Source organism: Triturus cristatus, chromosome 5_1 (genome assembly GCF_964204655.1).
Source record: "Triturus cristatus chromosome 5_1, aTriCri1.1, whole genome shotgun sequence".
Classification (NCBI taxonomy): Eukaryota; Metazoa; Chordata; class Amphibia; order Caudata; family Salamandridae; genus Triturus; species Triturus cristatus.
The window spans coordinates 136,368,827-136,389,696 of NC_140587.1; the positions used below are offsets into that span (position 1 = coordinate 136,368,827).

The 20,870-nt window shown below is 50.5% G+C and overlaps 1 protein-coding gene across 5 annotated transcripts in view; it reads left to right on the top strand.

Moving 5' to 3' along the window:
* LOC146830407 (microtubule-actin cross-linking factor 1, isoforms 6/7-like) overlaps positions 1-20,870 on the top strand; it is a 456,496-nt gene that overhangs the window by 220,716 nt on the left and 214,910 nt on the right. For all 5 annotated transcript variants that reach the window (XM_085604595.1, XM_085604596.1, XM_085604592.1 and 2 more), the window contains one exon: positions 18,763-18,864. In XM_085604595.1, coding sequence (XP_085460721.1) covers positions 18,763-18,864 — 102 coding nt within the window. The remainder of the gene's footprint in view (positions 1-18,762; positions 18,865-20,870) is intronic.

The window sequence follows — 20,870 nt, forward strand, 5'->3', positions numbered from 1 at the left end:
CTAGACACCCAGGGGAGTCCGATGAGGTATGGCTTGTGTGGATCCACCATCGTTTTCCTACCCAGAATGCCATGCAAATCTCAAATTTAGCAGGAAAAAACACATTTTCCACTATTTTTTGTGTGGAATCACCGTGCCAGCACAAATGTCCTACCCCACAGTGTTCCCCTGAGTATCCCGAGTAAAATTATACCTCACTTGTGTGGGTGGGGCAAGGGCCTGTGACTGGGAACAGCCCAAAACATAGGGAATAAGGGTGTAGCACAGAGAATTCCAAGCGCTACATTTATTTCAAAATACGTTTTTAGCCAATTCTGCATTGGACACCCACACAAGTGAGGTATAATTTTACTCGGGACACTAAGGAGAACGCTGTGGGGTAGGACATTTGTTCCGCCACAGTAATTCCACACACACATCTGTTGAAAATTTGTTTTTTTCACCTAAATTTGAGGTATGCATAGCATTCTGGGTAGGAAGACATTGGGGGATCCACACAAGCCATACCACGTTGGACTCCCCTAGGTGTCTAGTTTTCAGAAATATTTGGGTTTGGTTCTTTTTCCAAGATGGCCCCCGAGCCCGGGGCAAAAAAACCCCAAAACCCACCCCCCCAAAACCAGGTAGTTTTGGTATAGGTAATTTTGATGTCTCCACAGTACGATTTGGGCCATTTCCTGTTGCAGCCACTATGCCTACCCACACAAGTGAGGTACCATTTTTATCAGGAGACCTGGGGGAACGCTGGGTGGGAGGAAATTTGTAGATCCATGCAGATTCCAGAACTTTCCCACACAGAAATTTGAGAAAAAAGTGATTTTTATTCAGTGAAATTTGAGGTTTGCAGGGGATTCTGGGTAGAAGAATGTTGGGGGACCCACGCAAGCCATACCTCGCTGGACTCCCCCGGGTGTCTAGTTACCAGAATTGTGTGGGTTTGGTAGGTTTCTCTAGATGGCCGCCAAGCCCTGGGCCAAAAACTCATGGGACCCCCCTTGCAAAACCAGGTTGATTTGTGATAGGTAAGTTTGATGTCGCCTCAATAGGTTTTGGGCCCTTCCCTAACTTGCCCCACCCACATAAGTGAGGTACCATTTCTATTGGGATACTTGTAGAAATGCAGGGGGGTTGGACATTTGTTGTTACTTTTTGCAGCGTGAAAATGTTAGCACAATAATGCAAGGAAAATGTGACAGTCACATTTTGAGGTTTGCAGGACATTGTGGGTAAGATAACTTGTTGGGATCCACAAGGGAGACATCGCCATGTACTCCCATGGGTGTTTACTTTATGACAATATCTACAGTTGGTAGGTTTTTCTTAGATGAAATGTACACCCTGGCAGAGAGACAAAAAAGACAGATTACTGCACAGCCATCTATTCCTCAAGCACACACACATACTGGTTGGATTTGGCACGAGGGCGAGTAATGGTTCAGTATATAAAATTTTATTAACAAGAGATTTCACAAAAATGAAATGCACTGTCAATAATTGAAAGGACAAAATACTGAATCAGTGACTCTCAGCTCGTGAGCTGTAAAGCCACGACAAGGCACCAACCGCTTTACATGCCATTCACACACCTTTCATACATAATACACACAAGACCATTCACACCACCAGGCACGAAACCAACACATTAAAACATTCACAAAAAGGGACAAGGTACACCCTGCTTGACAAAAACAGAAAAGACAAATATTTATACACAACCACCTATTCCTCAAGCACACATACATAATGGTTGGATTTGGATCGAGGGTGAGTGATGGTTCAGTATATACAGTTGCATTAACCATAGATTTCACAAAAATGAAATGCACTGTTAATAATTGAAAGGACGAGAAACTGAACCATTGACTCACAGCTTGTGAGCTGTAAAGCCACGACTAGGCACCAACCTCTTTACAGGCCATTCATACACCTTTCATATGTGTGACACATACAAAACCATTCACACCGCCAGCCGCGGGCCCAGCACATTACAGCTCTCACACCTGCAGACAGTGCCATTCAAGGGCCCATCACTTTCACCCACCCACATTCCTGACACAGCAACCACACCAGCTCACGGATTGCGTGGAGTGCCGTTTGGCTAGCATTGTGTGTAGTGACCAGCAGCAAGTCACTACTCACACACCGCCAGCCAAGCGCCTGTCCAACCACAACACCAGCCAAGCGCAAGTCATCCTACACCGCTAGCGAAGCGCCAGTCCATGCATACTGCCAGCCAAGCGCCAGTTCAAGAACACCGCCAGCCAAGCGCCAGTCCATGCACACCGCCAGCCAAGCACCAGTCCATGCGCACCGCCAGCCAAGCGCCAGTCCACTCACACCGCCAGCCAAGAGAAAGTCCACCCACACCGCCAGCCAAGTGCCAGTCCACGCGCACCGCCAGCCAAGCGCCAGTCCACGCGCACCGCCAGCCAAGCGCCAGCCCACACGCACCGCCAGCCAAGCGCCAGTCCACGCACACCACCAGCCAAGCGCCAGTCCACGCACACCACCAGCCAAGTGCCAGCCTACATACATACACCGTCATCACATTTAGGATTTTTTTATTCAAAAATGAAAACGCAAACAAATTGCAAATAGATACAAATTTACAAACACAAAATCTGAAACTAAATACATTGCACAAATGCCAAACTTGAAACTGAACCAAAAATATAAAACAATAGAGACTAGGCAGTTCACTTTACCAATCATGGATGCTCCCAAAAATTCTTTTGAGTGTGGTACATTCTAAAACAAGCAGGCACACACAGCCCAAAGTTAGAAGGACACTCAGGGCAGTACATACAAGTCTTCTTCCGTGTACCTCTTCGCCAACAGACTTTACATCTCCTACTGGGAAAGTCTTTTGTGGGTGTGGGAGGAATGTGATCAGGAAAGTGGCGATCTTTCAATCTAGTCACATCCTCCACCACTCCAACTCTAGGAACACTTGCCTGTTCCGCTAGAACAAGGCTGCCTATTACAGACTCCTGAAACTTAGCAAACGTAATCTTTGACTCAGGACAAGAATCCTTGAATGCAACAAAAGCATTAAAGGTTGCCAAGTGGAAAAGGTGGATAGCCAACTTCTTATACCAAATGTAAGCCTTACGAAAAGCAGTGTAAGGTTCCAACCTCTGATCTACTCTATCAACACCACCCATGTGCCTACTATAGTCTAAAATGCACACAGGTTTGCACACTTCAGCAACCTGACCCCAAACGGTCACAGGTGAAGTGCTTTCATCATGGATGGTTGTCAGCATGTAGACATCTCTCCTGTCTGAAAACTTCACAGCTAGAAGTTCCTCGCAACGCACTGCACAAGCTTTTGACAAACAAGTTCTTTTGGGAAACCTTTACGGTTAGAGCGGATTGTGCCACAAGCAGCAGTGTCCACTTTGGCCAATTCCCTGAACAAGCGCACACCAGTGTAGAAGTTATCTACATATAAATGATGACCTGTGTTAAAAAGTCCTCTACCAAGTTCCCACACGATTGTCTCAGTCACTCCAAAAGTGGACGAACAACCAGGGGGGTTAATCCTGGATTCCTTACCGGTGGACACTCTGAAATTAGAGACACATCCAGTCCTACTGTCACACAGCATATACAGCTTAATTCCATAGCGTACCCTCTTACTAGGAATGTATTGCCTAAAAACCAAACGGCCCTTGAACAACACCAAAGACTCATTCACTGCAATTTTTTTCCCTGGAGCATAAATCTCAGAAAATCGATCAACAAAGTGATCAATGACAGGCCGAATCTTAAAAAGACAGTCACAATCAGGGTGATCTTGTGCCAACCCTAAACCATTACTGACAAAATGCAGCATCCGAAACAGAAGCAAATACCGATCACGACTCATGACTGCCGGAAATATAGCTGTTGCCATCAGGGGACTAGTAGACCAATATGAAGACATTGGTGGCTTCCTTAGCAAGTCGATCCAAAAAGTTAAACCCAAGAACTTCTTCATCTCTTCCAAATTTGAGTCCACCGGGTAGCTCTAGAGTGGGATCTAAGGCTGGCTCTGTTGTCCCTCAAAAACTGTTTGGCATACAAATTAGTCTGCTCAACAATCTCTGCCAAAAACACATCGTCCATAAACAACTGAAACAGAATTATTGGCAAAAGAAATTCTGTATTCACTCTACACCCTGGAACACCAGTGAAGTCTGGCAATGCCGGCTGCACCATTCCTGTGGCAGGCCAGAGGTCATCACTTCCAACTGGAAGCCTTGCAGCCACAGGCTGCAGCCCAGATGCCTCTTGCTACACTATTGGCACATCAATGTCCTCCTCTAAAACAGGCCTTTCATCCGCACTAAGAGTAGTTTCATCCGCACTGAGAGTAGCTTCATCATCCGATGAGTCCATGTGAAGAGAAAACTCACTGCCTGAATCTTCCCCTTCCTCCTCTACCTCAGATGCAGAGTCAGTCTCTGAACCATGGTCAGAGGAAGACTCAAAAAGCATACCAACAACCTGCTGAGCAGTAATCCTGCGGCTAGCCATTATCCTTACTAAGAAAGGAGACTGCACAAACAAGTCAACAACAACCAATACTGTGCAAAATAAGTAATACACAAAGTGTGGCTTTAGTTCAAAGATCTATATACTCAAAAACAATATAACTCTCTTGTCAAAGATAACTACACTCACCAGCACCTACTCTGCAGAGACACCGCAAAAACCAACGATATCCCAATGACTCATAAGTAGGGCTCCCGGTTTTATGTTATTTCTTTTTTTGCTATTTCCGTCTGTATTTATCCATATTTATGGTTTGGGAATTTTTTCTGTATTTATCCGCATTTATTTTTGCCACAAGCAAAAGACTGATGCTACAGCTAGTATTTTTCCACATTTATTTCAGTTCCAAAATACAGATGTGCAACTGCTTGTACACGGACACAAGAGTTGAGGGTTTGTCAACTGTGTATTCACCATGGATCGACTGACCATCCAACTATTCAATCATTTATACAACACTTCAGACATGGCTTTAAACAGTGAATATAATTCACCATGTGATTAAATGAAAGAGGGAAGTTTGGGGGGAGTTTGAGGGTAAAAGAGCTGCTGCATTTGTTTTTTCTGTGTTACTGAAGCTTGCACTGCAACCATCTGGCTATGGCTACCCTTTGCCTTTCGAAAACCTTGTACTGGTGGTGCCCATGCATTCCTTTCTTCTGTGGGCAAATTGCATGACATTCAAAAAGACAAAAATACTGCTGGTGGCAACCAGCGTTCAATGTTGCTTACTATTTACTGATGTAATTTCGAGCTTTTAAGCCCCTTTTTGGTGGAACGATATCCCACACGAAGTGTCTGTTCACAGGTGGGTTGCACAACCAATATACCCCCAAACAAGGCCTTTGGACTTTTAACGAACAGAACAAAAGCTCTAAAAATATCATCCAGCACCTCCCCTCGGAAACATCTGATCATTAGTTCACTCTGGTGAATTAAAGGTCATGGAATTGTCTTTTCTTAATCCTGCTATCTGGTATTTCCATGGCAAAGCGGCCCTGTGCATTTCCTGAACTCTGGACGCCCAGCGTATGAGGAAGCATTAATAGCCATGCGCGTTAATGATCAGGTAGTAATGGTGAACAAAACAGGCAGGATGTGGACTGAGCGTTATTTTAAGGGCCAGACGAACACAACTATTATAGGCATCATCTTGACTATTTGAAAGCACAGCTCGCAGAATACAATGCACAGTCCCTGAGCTGCAGTTATCCTAATCCGTCACATCAATGAACATTAATTGCTGTTCTAAACAAACAAAAAAACGATATGAACCCCCCTGGTGCTGCCGGTACATACGGCGTGGGGGGCCGGAGCTAGAGTGCGAGGAGCGGCACAGACAGTGTCAGGAGCGGCATTCAAGGGTTAGTGTCCTGGGTCGCTGTGAGGCCGCCATTAATCTATCCCCTGAGGCCACAGAAATACACTTACCTTGTGAAATGGCGACGGGCTGGCGCAGAGCTCACTCGAGCGGCGGAGCCCTGGAGATGACGAATTCAAAAGAAGGGCTGGGGCAGCAAGAAAAGTAACAGGTGGTGTTGGGTGGTGATTCTAATGCCGTTGTTTCCGGGTTGGAGGACCGTCACCCCCCCAGGGATCTCCCTAGGGCTCAGGCCTGGTTGGGTGGCTTTTTGGACACTTTGGGACTTGTAGATTGCTGGAGATTGATGCATCCGGGACAGGCGCAATACACCTTTCACTCGGGGGCCCATGGGAGTCTCTCGAGACTTGACTACATGCTTATGCCGGCGATCCAAGCTGGAATGATTGGGGAGGTGCGTCATTTAGCCTGAGGTATCTCTGACCATTCCCCCATATAGTTGTAGCTGAGGGTTGTCCCTGGGGCAGAGGGGAGAGTGGCACCCATTAGCACCTGGTATCTTCGTAACCCTAAGATCCGCGCGGAGTTGGTCAAGTCCACTGATCACTACTTCACTGATAACGTAGGGTCGGTGTCGTCGGCCGTCTCCCTATGGGAGGCTTATAAAGTGGTGGTCAGGGGGCAGGCCTTGTCCCTTATCTCCCATACTAAGAAGTGCGAGAGAGCGGAGGTGGTCCGCCTGGAAGCTGAAATAGCTGAAATGGAGGAGGACTTGGAGCGTGGAGTTACTGATGAGAAATTGCATGTTCTCAGCGTCAAACAGTCAGATTATAGAGCGCTAGTCACGGAAGCTGCTAAAGGGATGAGTAGAGAGCAGCAAGGGCGACTGTATGATGTGGGGGATAAGGCCGGAAAACTGATTGCTTGGTTGGATAAGAAGGAGAGAGCTAGCAGGGTGGTGCCCGTCGTGGAGAGGAGGGATGGAGTGCGTGTGACTGACCCGGTTGAGATCGTTGACTGCTTCGCGGCTCATTTCCGCGGAGTATACTCTCCGGTCTCGGCGCGATCGGAGGAGGATTCCCATCGCCTGCTTTAAGACATTGCATTGCCAACCCTATCGGAGGCAGATGCGGTATTGATGGAGGCGAAGTTGTCGTCAGATGAGATAGCTTTGGCCACTCGTTCGATTGCATCGGGTAAAGCGGTGGGTCCTAATGGTCTTCCCATGGAACTCTATAAGTTGCGTCCCGATAAGATAGCGCCGTATCTTCGAGACATGTTTTTGGCGGCACGTGCGGCGGGCTTCCTCCCCCCTGACCAACGCCTCGCCAGCATAGTTGTGATACACAAAGAGGGGAAGCCGCGAGATCGCTGCGCCTCCTATAGGCCCATTTCGCTGTTGAACGCAGAACCCAAAATTCTGGCTAAAGTGTTGGCTAACCGACTGGTTCGGGTCGTGGGCGACTTGATTCATCATGATCAGTCTGGCTTTATACCCCATCGGAATACCGCTCTAAATTTGAGGCGGTTGCACGGCGTGCTTGCTAGAGCGGAATTCATACGTGAGCCGGCCATCTTGGCGTCTTTAGATGCTACTATGGCATTCGATACTTTGGAGTGGCCATATATTTGGGCCGTGTTGGCGAAATTTGGGTTCGGCCCGGAGTTTATTGGTTGGGTAAAATTACTATACGCTGACCCACTGGCTCAGGTGGTGGTGAATGGTAGGGTGTCGGCTCCCTTCGCACTGGGGAGAGGTACGCGGCAGGGGTGTCCGCTATCACCCCTTCTCTTTGCACGTTCTTTGGAGCCTTTCGCCGCCTGGTTGCATTGGGAGCCGTCGTTGCGAGGCATTAGATGGACGCCGGAATTCGAAGACCGTGTCTCCCTTTACGCGGATGATATCCTTCTGTATCTCACGTCTCCCCGGCGGTCGCTAATTGTATTGGTGGATGTACTGAATTCTTTTGGCCGCAACTCCGGCCTGGTCATCAACTGGGCCAAGTCGTGCGTCTACGTCCTCTCGGAGGAGGCCCCCCTTCTGCTGCGGGATTGCCCAGTTCAGATTGCTACCCTGGGATTCAAATATTTGGGAATCTTTATCTCACTGGACCCCGCGGTTCGCTATGAGCGAAACCTTCTACCTCCCATCCAGCGATTGAAAGCCGACGTAGCGAGATGGCGACGACTTCCGCTCTTGCCGCTCGGACGGGCGGCATTGTTTAAAATGATGTCGCTGCCTCGTTTCTTGTACGCTTTGCAAAATACTCTTGATGTCGTGCCGGCCCGTTATTTCCGGGAGGTGGAGGGTCTTCAGCGCCAACTGTTTTGGGACGGGCGGCCGTGGATTGCTCTCGCCAAGTTGACGCTCCCTTGGTATGATGGGGGGGGGGGTCGCCCTCCCCGATATTAAACGATACTATTGGGCGTCTCAGTTGGCGGCGGTGAACCATGGGATATATGGTCCTGCCTTAAACCCGGCCTTCGAGATGGATAAATTCCTGCTTCCGGGTGGGGACTATAATAGGGCGCTGTACTCGGTGACCCAGGACACGCGGTTGACGGGACCCACGCGGGTGGCGGTATGTGTGTGGCACGCGGCGAATGCTGCGATGGGGTGGAGGGATCGCTTGACTCGGGCGATGCCGTTGTATGCTTCTGGGCGGTTGGGCTGTTTGTGGAGATCGAAAGGCTTTGAGAAATCGGATATGATTGGTATATGTAAGGTGGGTGATCTGTGGGCGAAGGGAGCTTTCAAAACGTTCGAAATGCTCAAAATTGAATATAAATTAAACGATAGAGAGTACTTCCGGTATGCTCAAGTCTACCATGCGCTTTGTTCGTTTTTTCCGGATGTTACTGCTATCCCCGAGTATTCCCCACTGGAGGATAGAGTGTTGGATGGCTACGTGCCCGACAGCACTATTTCCCTGATTTATAAGAAACTCATTAACGATCGTGCGGACTTGCTGCTCCGTTTGAGGGAGGCGTGGACGGGCGATGGCTTGGAATTGGATGATGAGGACTGGGTATCGGCGGTGGCCTCCCCGAAAGAGGTGGCGATCCCGGCCCGCCTACGGTTTGTGCAGCTGAAGATCCTCCATAGAGTGTATGTCACGGGGCCCGGTTTGCTGCGTATGGGTTATTCGATGGATGGATTGTGTAAGCGTGGATGTGGCCTGCCGGGCACTTTCCTTCATATCTTGTGGGAATGTTCGGAGGTGGTGCGATTCTGGAACGGTATCCACAAAGTAATGGAGGAGGTCACGCACGTTGCCCTGTTGCCAGAGGCTAGGAGGTGTTTGTTGAATGTCTGGGAACCGAATGATTGCAATGCGGCACAGACGCAGTGGGTGACATTGGGGTACATGGTGGCTAAGCGTAATATTGCACAGCTATGGGGCTCCCCAAGGCCGCCCACGATCGATGTATGGAAGGAGAATATGGACTGGTGTATGTTTAGGTGTATGTGGCGAGAGGCAAGCCAGGGAAATGGACTAGGGTATGAGGTCCGTGGAATCTATATCGGGGACGTATCTGCACCCCGCCTCTGCCATTAGAGGTCGATATTGCTTTTACCCCCTAGCCGCGCGTTCCGCAGGAGGGCTTGAGGTGTGCTCCATGCTTTGTTTTCCGATTGCCCCCCTCTACAGCTTCCGGACAGGAACTGCTTTGGACATTATATGTTATTCCCCGTCCTGGGAAGAGCACGCTGCTATTTCGGACTCTCATTGCCTTGAGTGTGTTTTATATTTAATACAAAATGAAACTGTTGTTTTCAATTGCTCCTGGCCTATGGCCACTGCCTGTTATATGTGCTTACGAACTGCCGGGCGCTTTGCCTCTGGTTCAACTGATTGTGTGGCGTTGCATTGCGGGCCCTCGGGCTCTATAGCGGCCGGCCCTGGTGGTTGTAGGCCCTTGTTTGTATTTTATTGTGTGCTAACGGTTTCGAATAAAAAAAAAAAAAAAAAAAAAAAAATAAGAAAAGTAACAGGGGCGTGGCAACTCTGGGCAGAAGCACGGCAGCACAGCAAAATTTATTAGTATTTTGCCGTTTCTAAATATAAATACAGACAGCGGAAAAATAGTTTTCCGTCTGTATTTATATGTAAAAATCAGTTTAAACGGAAAACTGGGAGCCCTACTCATAAGACAACAAAGTACACTTCGAGCGCTAATGCAAAAAGATTTTGACACTTAAAAAACAAAAGCCAAACATACTGCTATTATTACATCATTTGCAAAAAACACATTCATGTAGGGAAATTAACGACCTGGAACAGTCTAAAGAGCAAAAGCCTTGAACTAGAATAAAACAGAGGAATACAAAATTACAATTACATTACACAAAAAATAATATAATTAAAATTATAACACACAATGTCACTACCCAAATGGTCAATCTACCAGATGGGCCTTCAAATAGGGCTGAGAAAAATGGGGATTAGGTGGGGGTTTCTACCACCAAGCCACCCCTTGCAAACAAAATAGATCCCTGGTGCCTAATAGGGTTTTCTGCCTTCCCCTCCCACCTAGGGCAGAAAGACCAAAAAAAGGGGCAGATCTGTAGGGGGCAGAAAATACTCAATCATAATGTAACCCCCTTGGAAGCGACCCTTGGCCAAGGGGTCGCTTCCATTACCTATAAAAGAAAATCACTGTTGTCTACTGGGGTTTTCTGCCCCCCCCATACCCGGGGGCAGTAAGGCCAAAAAAAGGGCCGACTGCCATCAGGGGGGGCGGGCAGAAAAAACATCCACAAATTCTAACCCCCTTTGGAAGCGAACCTTGCCCAAGGGGTCACATCCACACACTAAAAGCACAATCCCTAGTGCTTAGTGGATCGGGGGGGCCACTTCCACTAAAAACACAATCCCTAGTGCCTAGTGGACCGGGGGGGGGGGGGTTGGCAGAAAGGCCTGAACAATTGGCATATCTGTTCCAGGGGTGGGGGCAGAAAAAACAGCACACATTTTGAGCCCCTTTAGAAGCAACCCTTGCCCAAGGGGATGTTTCCATTTAAATTGGAAAATCCCTAGTTAAATCCCTGGTGGCTAGTGGGTTTTGGGGCAGAAAGGCCAAAACCTGGGCCAATCTGCCCCCAGGGGGGACAGAAAAAACATCCAAGCAATTTGCTCCCCTTTGGAAGTGACCCTTACCCAAGGGGTCGCTTCCATTAAAAAAATAAAATGCCATCCCTGGTGCCTAGTGGGGTTTTCTGACCCCCCCCACCCCTTCCCCCCCCCCCCCCGGAGGCATAAAGTCCCCAAAAACGGTCCGATCTGCCCCCGGGGGGGGGGGGGGGGAGAAAAACATCCAGGAAAAAAATGCACCCCTTTGGAAGTGACCCTTGCCCCAGGGGTCGCTTCCATTTAAATAAAATGAATCCCTAGTGCTAGTGGGGGCATTTCCGCTGCACGATCGCGACGCTGTGCGCGATCGTGAAGCAGAAATGCCCTGCAAAGGGACATCAGGGCAGAGGAAAAATTCTTTCATCTCCCCCGATGCCTAGATGCACTGGGCAAACCCGCCCAGGAACAAGGAAACCTACCTTGTTCTCTCCGACGCCTGGAAGCAAATGACTGGGACTTCCTGATGACGTCAGCGCGCGCTGTGCGCGCTGACGTCATGGGATTCCCATGGGGGAGTCGGGGGTGAAATCGGACACCCATGGGGGGAGCTCCAGTGCTCCCCAGAAGGGTGAGTGCCATGATGGAGCGGTTTCGTCATCAGCACATGCCAACCGTGGCTCATGACGGAACCGCTCCGTCATCTGCATCGAAGGGGTTAATGTGGTGTACTTTATTTATTTTGAGAATGTATTAAGTGTGCAATTACCTATAAAGGTATACATATTCCTTAGGAATGAAAGAAACTCAACAACTTTACTAGGAGAGTGAAAAAGAAAATCTTGGGCAGAGGAGACCAAAGCTATGTTTTAAATGCTTTTAGAACGACTGATTGGGCGGTATTTTAAAAAACGCAAAAACAAGGTGGGAGAGTGTTGATTGTTTAGCGGCGGGTACAGAGGATAGGACAGCATACCCCCTGCATTGACGCAGTGATACTGTGGAGGGTCTCGGGAGCCAGCTGGGGTGTAGTGTGAAAATGATTTAACCCAGTGAGCCAAGCACATGGACCTAAAGATGATTCTTTTAGAGACAGGGAGCCAGTGGAGAGTTTGGAGATAAGAAGAGGTCCTTGCCAGAGAAAGATGGAACTTTTTTGTGTGCAGATTTATATAGCGTGAAATCGACCCGAAGGTATTAGAGCACTTGGGGGTGTGGCCAAGCCGCGGGCTAAGATGGCCGCACGGCGTTGAAGCTCCGCCATCGACCCGGCGCAAACCCTGCTTTCCTCGCCCTCCTGATGCGGGCGCGGGACACCAGACGCTGCCGCTGACCCTACTAAGACCCCGGAGTGCGCTGGGATGCAGAGCGGACCCCCCGGACCACGGGGGCGCCCGGAGATGAGCACACCATCCTGAGGCCCAAGATGGCGGGCTGATCCGGGAATGGGGGACTCAGGTGCGAGGAGAGCGGCCGGCCGAGAGACAGGTACCCGGGGGGCTCGGAGGGGGGGGCATTGAGCACCGTGGTGCTGGCTGGCGGGGGCCCGCTTCTTTCTCCCTACGCCGTTGCGGACCGGGGGACGACCGGGCGCACGGCTTTGGCCCTGCGCTCCGGCCGCGGCCTCGCTCGTTGTCTCCTCCCTGGTGCCCCGGGCTAATCTGGTCGGGGAGCCTGGGAGGGGTGGCGGGACGGCCTGCTGGCGGTTGGGGCCCTGCGCTGGGCCCGACACCCGGGTTGTCTCTGCCTCGCTACTTGGGCCCTCTCGGGTTTCGCCATGTGCTCCGCGGCTGGTTGGTGCGTTCCTCCCTTGCCCCTCCCGGCGGCGCCGAGTCGTGGCTGCTGAACACATCGCGATGGCGCACTTGATGTTCCATTGGGGCCCTGCTGGCTACACGGAGTCGTGGCTCTTGCCTGCTGCACAGTGAGGTCGTGATCTGTCCAGTGCCCGGTGGGCTCACCATCATCAGTGCTCCAGACCAGATTGGCTAAGGATTAGCCGGACGCTCCATCGCCCTTGCTCTCTACACGTCTGGCGGTTGCGAGAATGGGTCGCAAGGACCCCAAACAGAAAACGCTGCAGTTCGAGAAACTGTCGGAGCAGCCCGCGGATAACCCCCCTGACATGCCGGACCCGGCTGGTGGGGCGACCGGCGGCTCGACGACCCAGGCTCCGGCCCCGGACTGGCTACAGGAGATGCGTGCCGGCTTCAGGGCCCTGGATGGACGCTTTGACGCCCTAAATAAGACGCTGGAAACTATGGGGGCCAAAATCCAGGCCCATGACAAGCGTTTGGGAGAGGCTGAGGCCCGGATCTCGGCAGTAGAGGATAAATCGGTGCAGGAGATCAAAAGGGTGGACAGATTGGAGCGCATACTGAAGGAAGTGGCCAGCAAAAACGAAGATTTGGAATCGCGCAGTCGGCGCAACAATGTACGGATTATTGGGGTTCCGGAGTCCACGGCCACGGGCAGGCTGGATGTTTTTGTGGAACAACTGTTGGCTGATATCTTTGGGAGAGACTCCTTCACTCCTGGCTTCGTGGTGGAGCGTGCCCACCGCTCCCTGGGGCCGAGACCTAACCCGGGGCTCCCGCCTCGCCCCCTGATTGCCCGCATTATGAACTTCCGAGACCGTGACACGGCCTTGCGGCTTGCCAGAGAGAAGGGCGAGATTACTTGGCAAGGCTCAAGACTTTCATTCTACCCAGACTTCACCGCCATGGTCCAGGAGGCCAGGCGTAAGTATGCGGGGGTGAAGGCGGCGCTCCGGAACCTGGGCCTTAAATATGGCATGCTCTATCCGGCCCGGCTCCGGGTCGAGGTTGATGGCCGAGCTCGGCTATTTGACAATCCCGCTGCGGTGCAGGAGTTTTGCCGTACCTACAAGCCGCGCAGGGGCCCGCCGGGGGGAGATGAGGGTGGACGCTCTCCCCCTGGTAGTGGGTCTGCGGGCAGCCAGGACCTGTTCTTATCCTCAGGTGTCGGCTGAGACTGCGCCCGTTACTGAACTTTGCACTGTTTTGACTTTGGTTATTTGAGGACGTATTAACATTTGGAGTATATTTGTGCTGCAGCGCTGGGTTGATTGCGGATCGTTGTCACCCCCCTTTGGTTGAAACCGCTGGGATCGTTTTCTGTTGCGATGCTCTATTTTTTGCTGTTTGGTTACACTGGGTATTCCTGCCTAGAGCTATGTTCTTCTTTTTTTCCAGAATTGGGATTGCCTCACGTTTGCGTGGTTTGGCTGGGCGGGGGGAGGGGGGTTGGGGTACGCAATTTTGATTCTTCTACTACGGCTATGTGTGAACGAACTTTATTGATACACAGTGACATTCCGATTTGGCTGCTCCCATCACTTGCTGACTGGCATCAATGGCCCACATAGGTTTGAATGAAGCTCCTTTCAATCTATCGTTAATGACTTGGAATGTCCGGGGCCTGAACAACCGGAGTAAATGCAAACAAGTACTGCATTACTTAAATCGGCATCAGGTGGACATTGCTTTTCTCCAAGAGACTCATCTGCATGGCCCCACGCCCTCCCGCTTTGCGGCTTCCTGGGGCGCTCACCGATACTTCGCTAATTACAGTAATTACGCCAGAGGCACTGCGGTGCTGATCCATAAGAGAGTCCCATTTCAGTGCCAGACGTTTCTGGGGGACAGGGAGGGGCGCTACTGTATTGTACAGGGGGTCTTGATGGGCCATGTTGTTACTCTTGTCTGTGTGTATGCCCCCAACACTGATTCCCCGGATTTTTTCAATGCGCTTGCGGCCCAACTGGTAACCCTAGCGCCGGCTGGCGTTTTGCTGGGCGGCGACCTAAACATGTTACTGGATGTGGGGCTGGATAGCACCTCTGGGGCCACAGACTCTAAGCCTAGGGCAAGGCGCGCATTCCTGGACATTTGCCGTCGATTCTCGTTGACGGATATATGGCGCAGGCGACACCCAAACACTACTGACTACACACACTTTTCAGGGCAGCACAACACTTGGACCAGAATTGACTACTGGCTCCTCTCCCCGGGCCTGTCCCCTTGGTTCCGCGCGTTGAGGACGTTCCCGAGAACGTACTCGGACCACTCTCCAGTCCTGCTTGGCTTAGACGTTCCTCGACCTGAGGGGTTTGAGCGGCAGTGGCGCTTCCCTGGGAGGGCGCTGCTTGATGACCTTTTTGTGCACGAGGTTTCCGAGGCGATAGAGGACTACTTCACCATAAATACTGGTTCGGTGGACTCGTGGGCAGTGCTTTGGGATGGGTTCAAGGCATACATCAGAGGGGTCTGCATTGCTAAGCACGCGGGGGTCCTGAAAGTATTGCGCGCCACAATAACACAACTGGAGATACAGCTAGACGCGCTAGACACTGAGGCGCAGCAGGCACCCGCTGACGAGGTATTTACCAGGCGCTTACGACTGTTATCTGACTTCCGGGAGGCCGCGGACAGGGAGATCCTGTATCTGGGGAAGTACCAGGTTGCGCGTAGGTATGGAGAGGGGGACAGACCAGGGCGCACGCTAGCGCAGGCCTTGCGACCACCATACAGCAAGTCCCTTATCGCCGAGGTGCGGGGCACGGACGGGGAGCTCCGCACAACGCCCGCTGAGATCCGGGACGAGTTCCTGGCCTACTACACAGATCTATACACCACCAAGTTGGGTGACTCCGCGGCCGCGCGTGCGGCCTATTTATCGGAAATCGCTCTTGTGTTCCTGGATAGGGGCATGCAGGAGTTCATGGCGGAACCTACAACGGTGACGGAGGTGCGGGGGGCGATCAAAGTGCTCCGGGGCTCTTCGGCCCCGGGCCTTGATGGCTTCTCCGCTGACTTCTACAAGGCCTTTTCGGACCTGTTGGCGCCCAAGCTAATAGAGGTGTATGCGGAGGCCTTGGAGCGTGGCTCCCTCCCGTCAACTCTTAGTGAGGCGGTCATTGTGCTGCTCCCGAAGCCGAATAAGGACCCGACATTGTGTGGGTCGTACAGGCCCCTCTCCCTCTTAAACACAGACTATAAGATCTTGGCCAAAATAGTGGCCAACAGGCTTTCCCAGCTGATGGAATTCATTATATCGCCCGCACAGTCCGGCTTTGTCCCCCTCCGCTCGACGTCGCTGAATTTGCGTACGCTCTTCACGGTTCTGCACAGAATTAACCCGACCACTCCGGCTGCAGCGATCCTCCTAGACACCGAAAAAGCGTTCGATTCTTTGGAGTGGCCTTTCTTTCTTTCCGTCATGGAGCGCATGGGCATGCCCACGAACTTCCTGGCGACCGTCAGACTCCTTTATAGCCGCCCTACGGCCCGTTTGCGTCTCAACGGCACGCTATCTCGCCCATTCTCACTCACGCGCGGTACGCGGCAGGGTTGCCCGCTTTCACCGCTCTTGTTCATTTTGGCTATGGACCCCTTGATTCGGCATTTCCAAGAGCGGCACCTCCACAGGGGTCTCCAGTTTCGGACGGGCCCATTGCTGGCCTCTCTGTATGCCGATGACACAATCCTGTATGTCAGGGAGCCGCAGGCCAACCTGGCCCCCTTGATACATGAGATCCTTCGTTTCGGTAGCCATTCGGGCCTGGGCATAAACTGGCATAAGTCCATCATCTTCCCACTGACTATCGGCACCTCCCCATGGCAATGTGAGTTCCCTCTTGAGTGGTGCTCAGACTCGGTGCGGTACTTGGGCATACAAATACATTTGAACACGGACGAAATCATCCGCCTCAACTATGGCCGCGCGATTGCGCGGCTGGAGACTCAGGTGGATGGGTGGTTGCGGCTCCCGCTCTCTATGTCCGCCAGGATAGCTATTCTTAAAATGATAGTGCTCCCCAAATTCTTGTATCTTTTCAATAACATCCCTATCCCTCTGACCCGGGCCTTCTTCTCCACACTGCGGTCCCTCATGATTAGACTGGTCTGGGGTGGGAAACACCCCCGGATCCGCTGGGCGACCCTCATACTCCCACAGGATCGTGGTGGCCTTGGAGTGCCGGACTTATATTTATACTATCTAGTCGCTCAGTGTGCACATGCCTATGCCTGGTATCACCCTGATGCTCGGATCCCATTCCTTCGCCCAGAGGCGGACTTTGTCCTCCCGGGTCGCCTGTCGACGGTGTTGCCCAGAGGTGTCCCCAGGGACCCAAAGGACATTCAAACTGTGTCTACCACCAGCTGGGCATGGAGCAGGCTCTCGCGCTATCTGGCTCAGCCTCAACTATATTCGTCTTCTCTCCCGATACCCAACCCTGGGCTGTTACCCGGCACGGATGAAGCACTAGTGCGACGTACGTTGACGAAATTTGACCTCACCAGGATCGGGGACTTGTACCCGGGTGGGCACATTTTCTCGGCGTCAGAGGACGCGCGATTAAGTGACGCTACATTCATGGACCGGTTCGTTCTTCGCCGGCTCTATTGCGCCGCCCGGGCGGAGATTCAGGGATTCCCCCTCGAGCCGGCCTCTCTTGAACCTCTCACCATCCTGATTGACGCCGATACGAGGGCACATATTGTTTCCAAGCTGTACAAGGCATGCGCGGCGCGGGTCCCCTGTGCGGATGATCGTGCGCGGGAGGAGTGGGGGACAGACCTTGGTAGGCCCATCACGGACGAACAATGGACGGCATGTTGCAAGGTCACCGACACAGTGTCATTGAATAGCCGTCACAAACTCCTACATTATAAATTCCTGCGCCGTTGGTATATGACCCCGGTTAGACTCCATGCCATTGATCCCGCGCGGCCGCACGCCTGCTGGAAATGCGCTGCACCACATGCCGATTTTGCACACATGGCCTGGACGTGTCCGAGACTGCAGACATTCTGGGCTCAGGTTCACAAGATCCTAGAAGAGATGCTAGGGCTTACACTCATTCCCACTCCTGAGGTCGCACTGTTGGGTTATACGGTCAATTTCCCAAAGAATGTCCGTAAACTGGCCTCGCTGGGGCTTCTTCTGGCCAAGCGGGAGATAGCAAAGCACTGGGGGAGGAAGACAGCTCCCACGTCCAAGACATGGCTTACAGCCATGGCTTTCTGCAGCACGAATAGCGAGATCTACTCTAGTCTCCTCCCAACGATAGCGCGGCCTAGGGACATCTGGGGCCCTTATAAAACATACATTGCAGGCTTGCCTGGCTCGACCCCACCATCCCCGAATCCCGGAATAGCTCCCACTGGAGTGGGGTAGGTCGTACCAACCCACTATTACGCAGATGTAGGGGTCCTGCTGGGGTGTCGACGCAGGGATATTAAGCGCCTGGGGTCAGGTACTGTACACCGCGTGGCGTTTTCCCAGGTTAGAAATGAGGGCGGGGGAGGGGGACGTCTTTAGTACCCTGGAGACAGCTCACGGGTCAGGGATCCCCCTGGTTCAGGTCCGGGCAAGTGTTGATGATGGATTGGTAGATGGGGTCTTGTTGTCGGTTGCATTCATGATGTGGTATTGTTTATCTACGGACCGGAAATGTCACACTGCTACTACTGATTTGTTATTTGTGGATCACACAGCCGCAAACTCTGTATTATTTGATCTGTCTAATTTCAATAAAAACTTTAAAAAAAAAAAAAAAAAAAAAAAAAAAAAAAAGGTATTAGAGCACTTTACACAATAACTATGTTTCCAGCCAATGGCAATCTTGGCTTCTCCCATCTCTATTGGTTGATTAGTTACTTCAACCATATTCTCAGCCAATAGCAGTCTTGGGCAATATGTATTTTTACTTAGATTGTCTATTCATGGCTTGATTCAACCACATGGTAACTACCTCACTAGTATTACCAGCCAATGACAGTCTTCATTTCTCTCTCCTCTTAGAGACTCTTTGAGTGGCTGGATATGGCTGAGTCACGCCTTTCTGAAGAGTTTCTGATTGGTGGGGACCTGAACATGGTGAGGCAGCAGCTAGAAGAGTTGAAGGTAAGAAGCACTATTATATGAGAATTGCTCTCTTTTTTTGTACTATTATTTTTATTTTTATTCGCTTATGAGAATTGTTGCAGTTATTATGATATTAGGATCCTCGTGACAATTGTATTTATTGCAATAAGAAATCTTTTAATGATCATTGGATCTGATTGTATTCCCGTGGACTTTTACAAGTCCAATGTCATCTTGTGGGTACCCATAATCACACAGATAATCAACGCAAGCTGTGAGGTTGCTTTCCCACCCACCTGGGTGGAATTCACCATCGTCCCCATATTTAAAAAGGGGGACCGCCAGGACCCCACCTGCTACAGGCCCATTTCTTTATTAGATTCCATGGCCATGATTGTGGGACGTATCATTCTGAAACGCCTACAGCTTTGGGCACGGGAAAATCAAATCTTATCCAATATGGATTTCGAGAAGGATTAGGGACCGTGGAGCAGAGCTTAAACTTAGTGATTCTCATGGGGAAGTACACCAGGGCCAAAAAGGAGAATTTGTATCTAGTCTTTGTCGATCTCACGGCCACTTTTGATTGCGTAAGGCACTCAAAGCTCTGGGAAATCTTAGAATCGCCGGGGGTCGATAGAAATATCATTAATTTTAACCGCCGCCTCTATAATGGAGCAAAATCACGCGTGCAATTTGGTTTGGGAGGAGAACGCACTGCCTCATTCCCTATTGGAAGAGGGCTAGGCAAGGCTGTGTCCTAGCCCCCTTCCTCTTTAATCTTTACATTAATGGGTTAGGACAGGCACTTCTTAAAGACGCCCAAGATTTCCTGCAAATAGGTAATTGTCCCATTCCAGCATTGTTATATACTGACGATGCCGTGATTGTCTCGCACCCAGATTGGCCTACAAAATACCTTAAATAACTTTTTTAATTTTATGAAGGAGCTGGATCTCAGAATTAATATCACGAAAACCTTTACAATGAGATGTGGCCGTGGGATCCAGAAGTGCAGGGACATTTTTGTGGAGGGAAATCCGATAGTCACAACCAGCAGCTTTTCATATTTAGGCATTTTGTTTAGCCACAATGACACCTGGGCCAAAGCTGTTACAGCCAGAAAGCTGGCACTTATTAGAACAATGACTGCTTTAGTCAGCTTTGCAAAAAAAACTGGGACGTAAACCACCTCTGGAACTTCTAAAAATTTGCAAAGCAAAATGCCTTACAACTGTTACTTATGGGGCTGGGATTTGGGGTTTCGTGGACACTAACTCAATACAACTAGTGGAGAACTTCTTATTAAAATACATTTTGTCTGCATCTTCTGGTACCTCCACTTACGTTTCTCATGCCGAATTGGGTCTTCCATACATATCCGACCTCTTAAAATTAGAGCCAATTCTTCTGTGGCACAGGATTTGGTCAAGTGACGAGACTCCACTTAATAGGGACATACTACAGGATAGTCTTAGGCTGGATGGTGCGCAAAGGATCCCATGAGTTAAGTTTATGCACGACTTTACAAAAGATACGGGCAATCCAGAATATTTTACTAACCCTAGCCCTATCACCCTGGTCTCCAGGAAAAATCTTAGAAAAGAGGCCCTTTCTTTCCTGGAAAGCCTAAGACAATCGGGGGAAATCATCGAGCCTAGCGTTTTGCAGCACCAGATGGTTCTTACACTTTTAGCTTGCAGCCATATTTAGTATTTGTACCGGGTGTCTTTGATAGGTTTTTACTATTAAGATTTAGACTGGGGACAATACATATACTTGTCTCTTTCCCCAACTTGAATGATTGGGCAAGCGAGCTACAACCATGTCCATGTGATAACTCGTCGCCTCAATCGTCTTTACCCACTGTTTTATTTTGTCAATTCTATATCGAGATAAGAAAGACCTGGAAACTCCCAATTTTACTGTTGGGGACTGAGACAATGCCGCCCTGCTTTTATTAAACTCCAGTTTTAAAAAAATGAACATGTTGCTTGGAGGATATCCATGTTTCTTAAAAAAAACTCTCCACCAGAGAAAGAGTA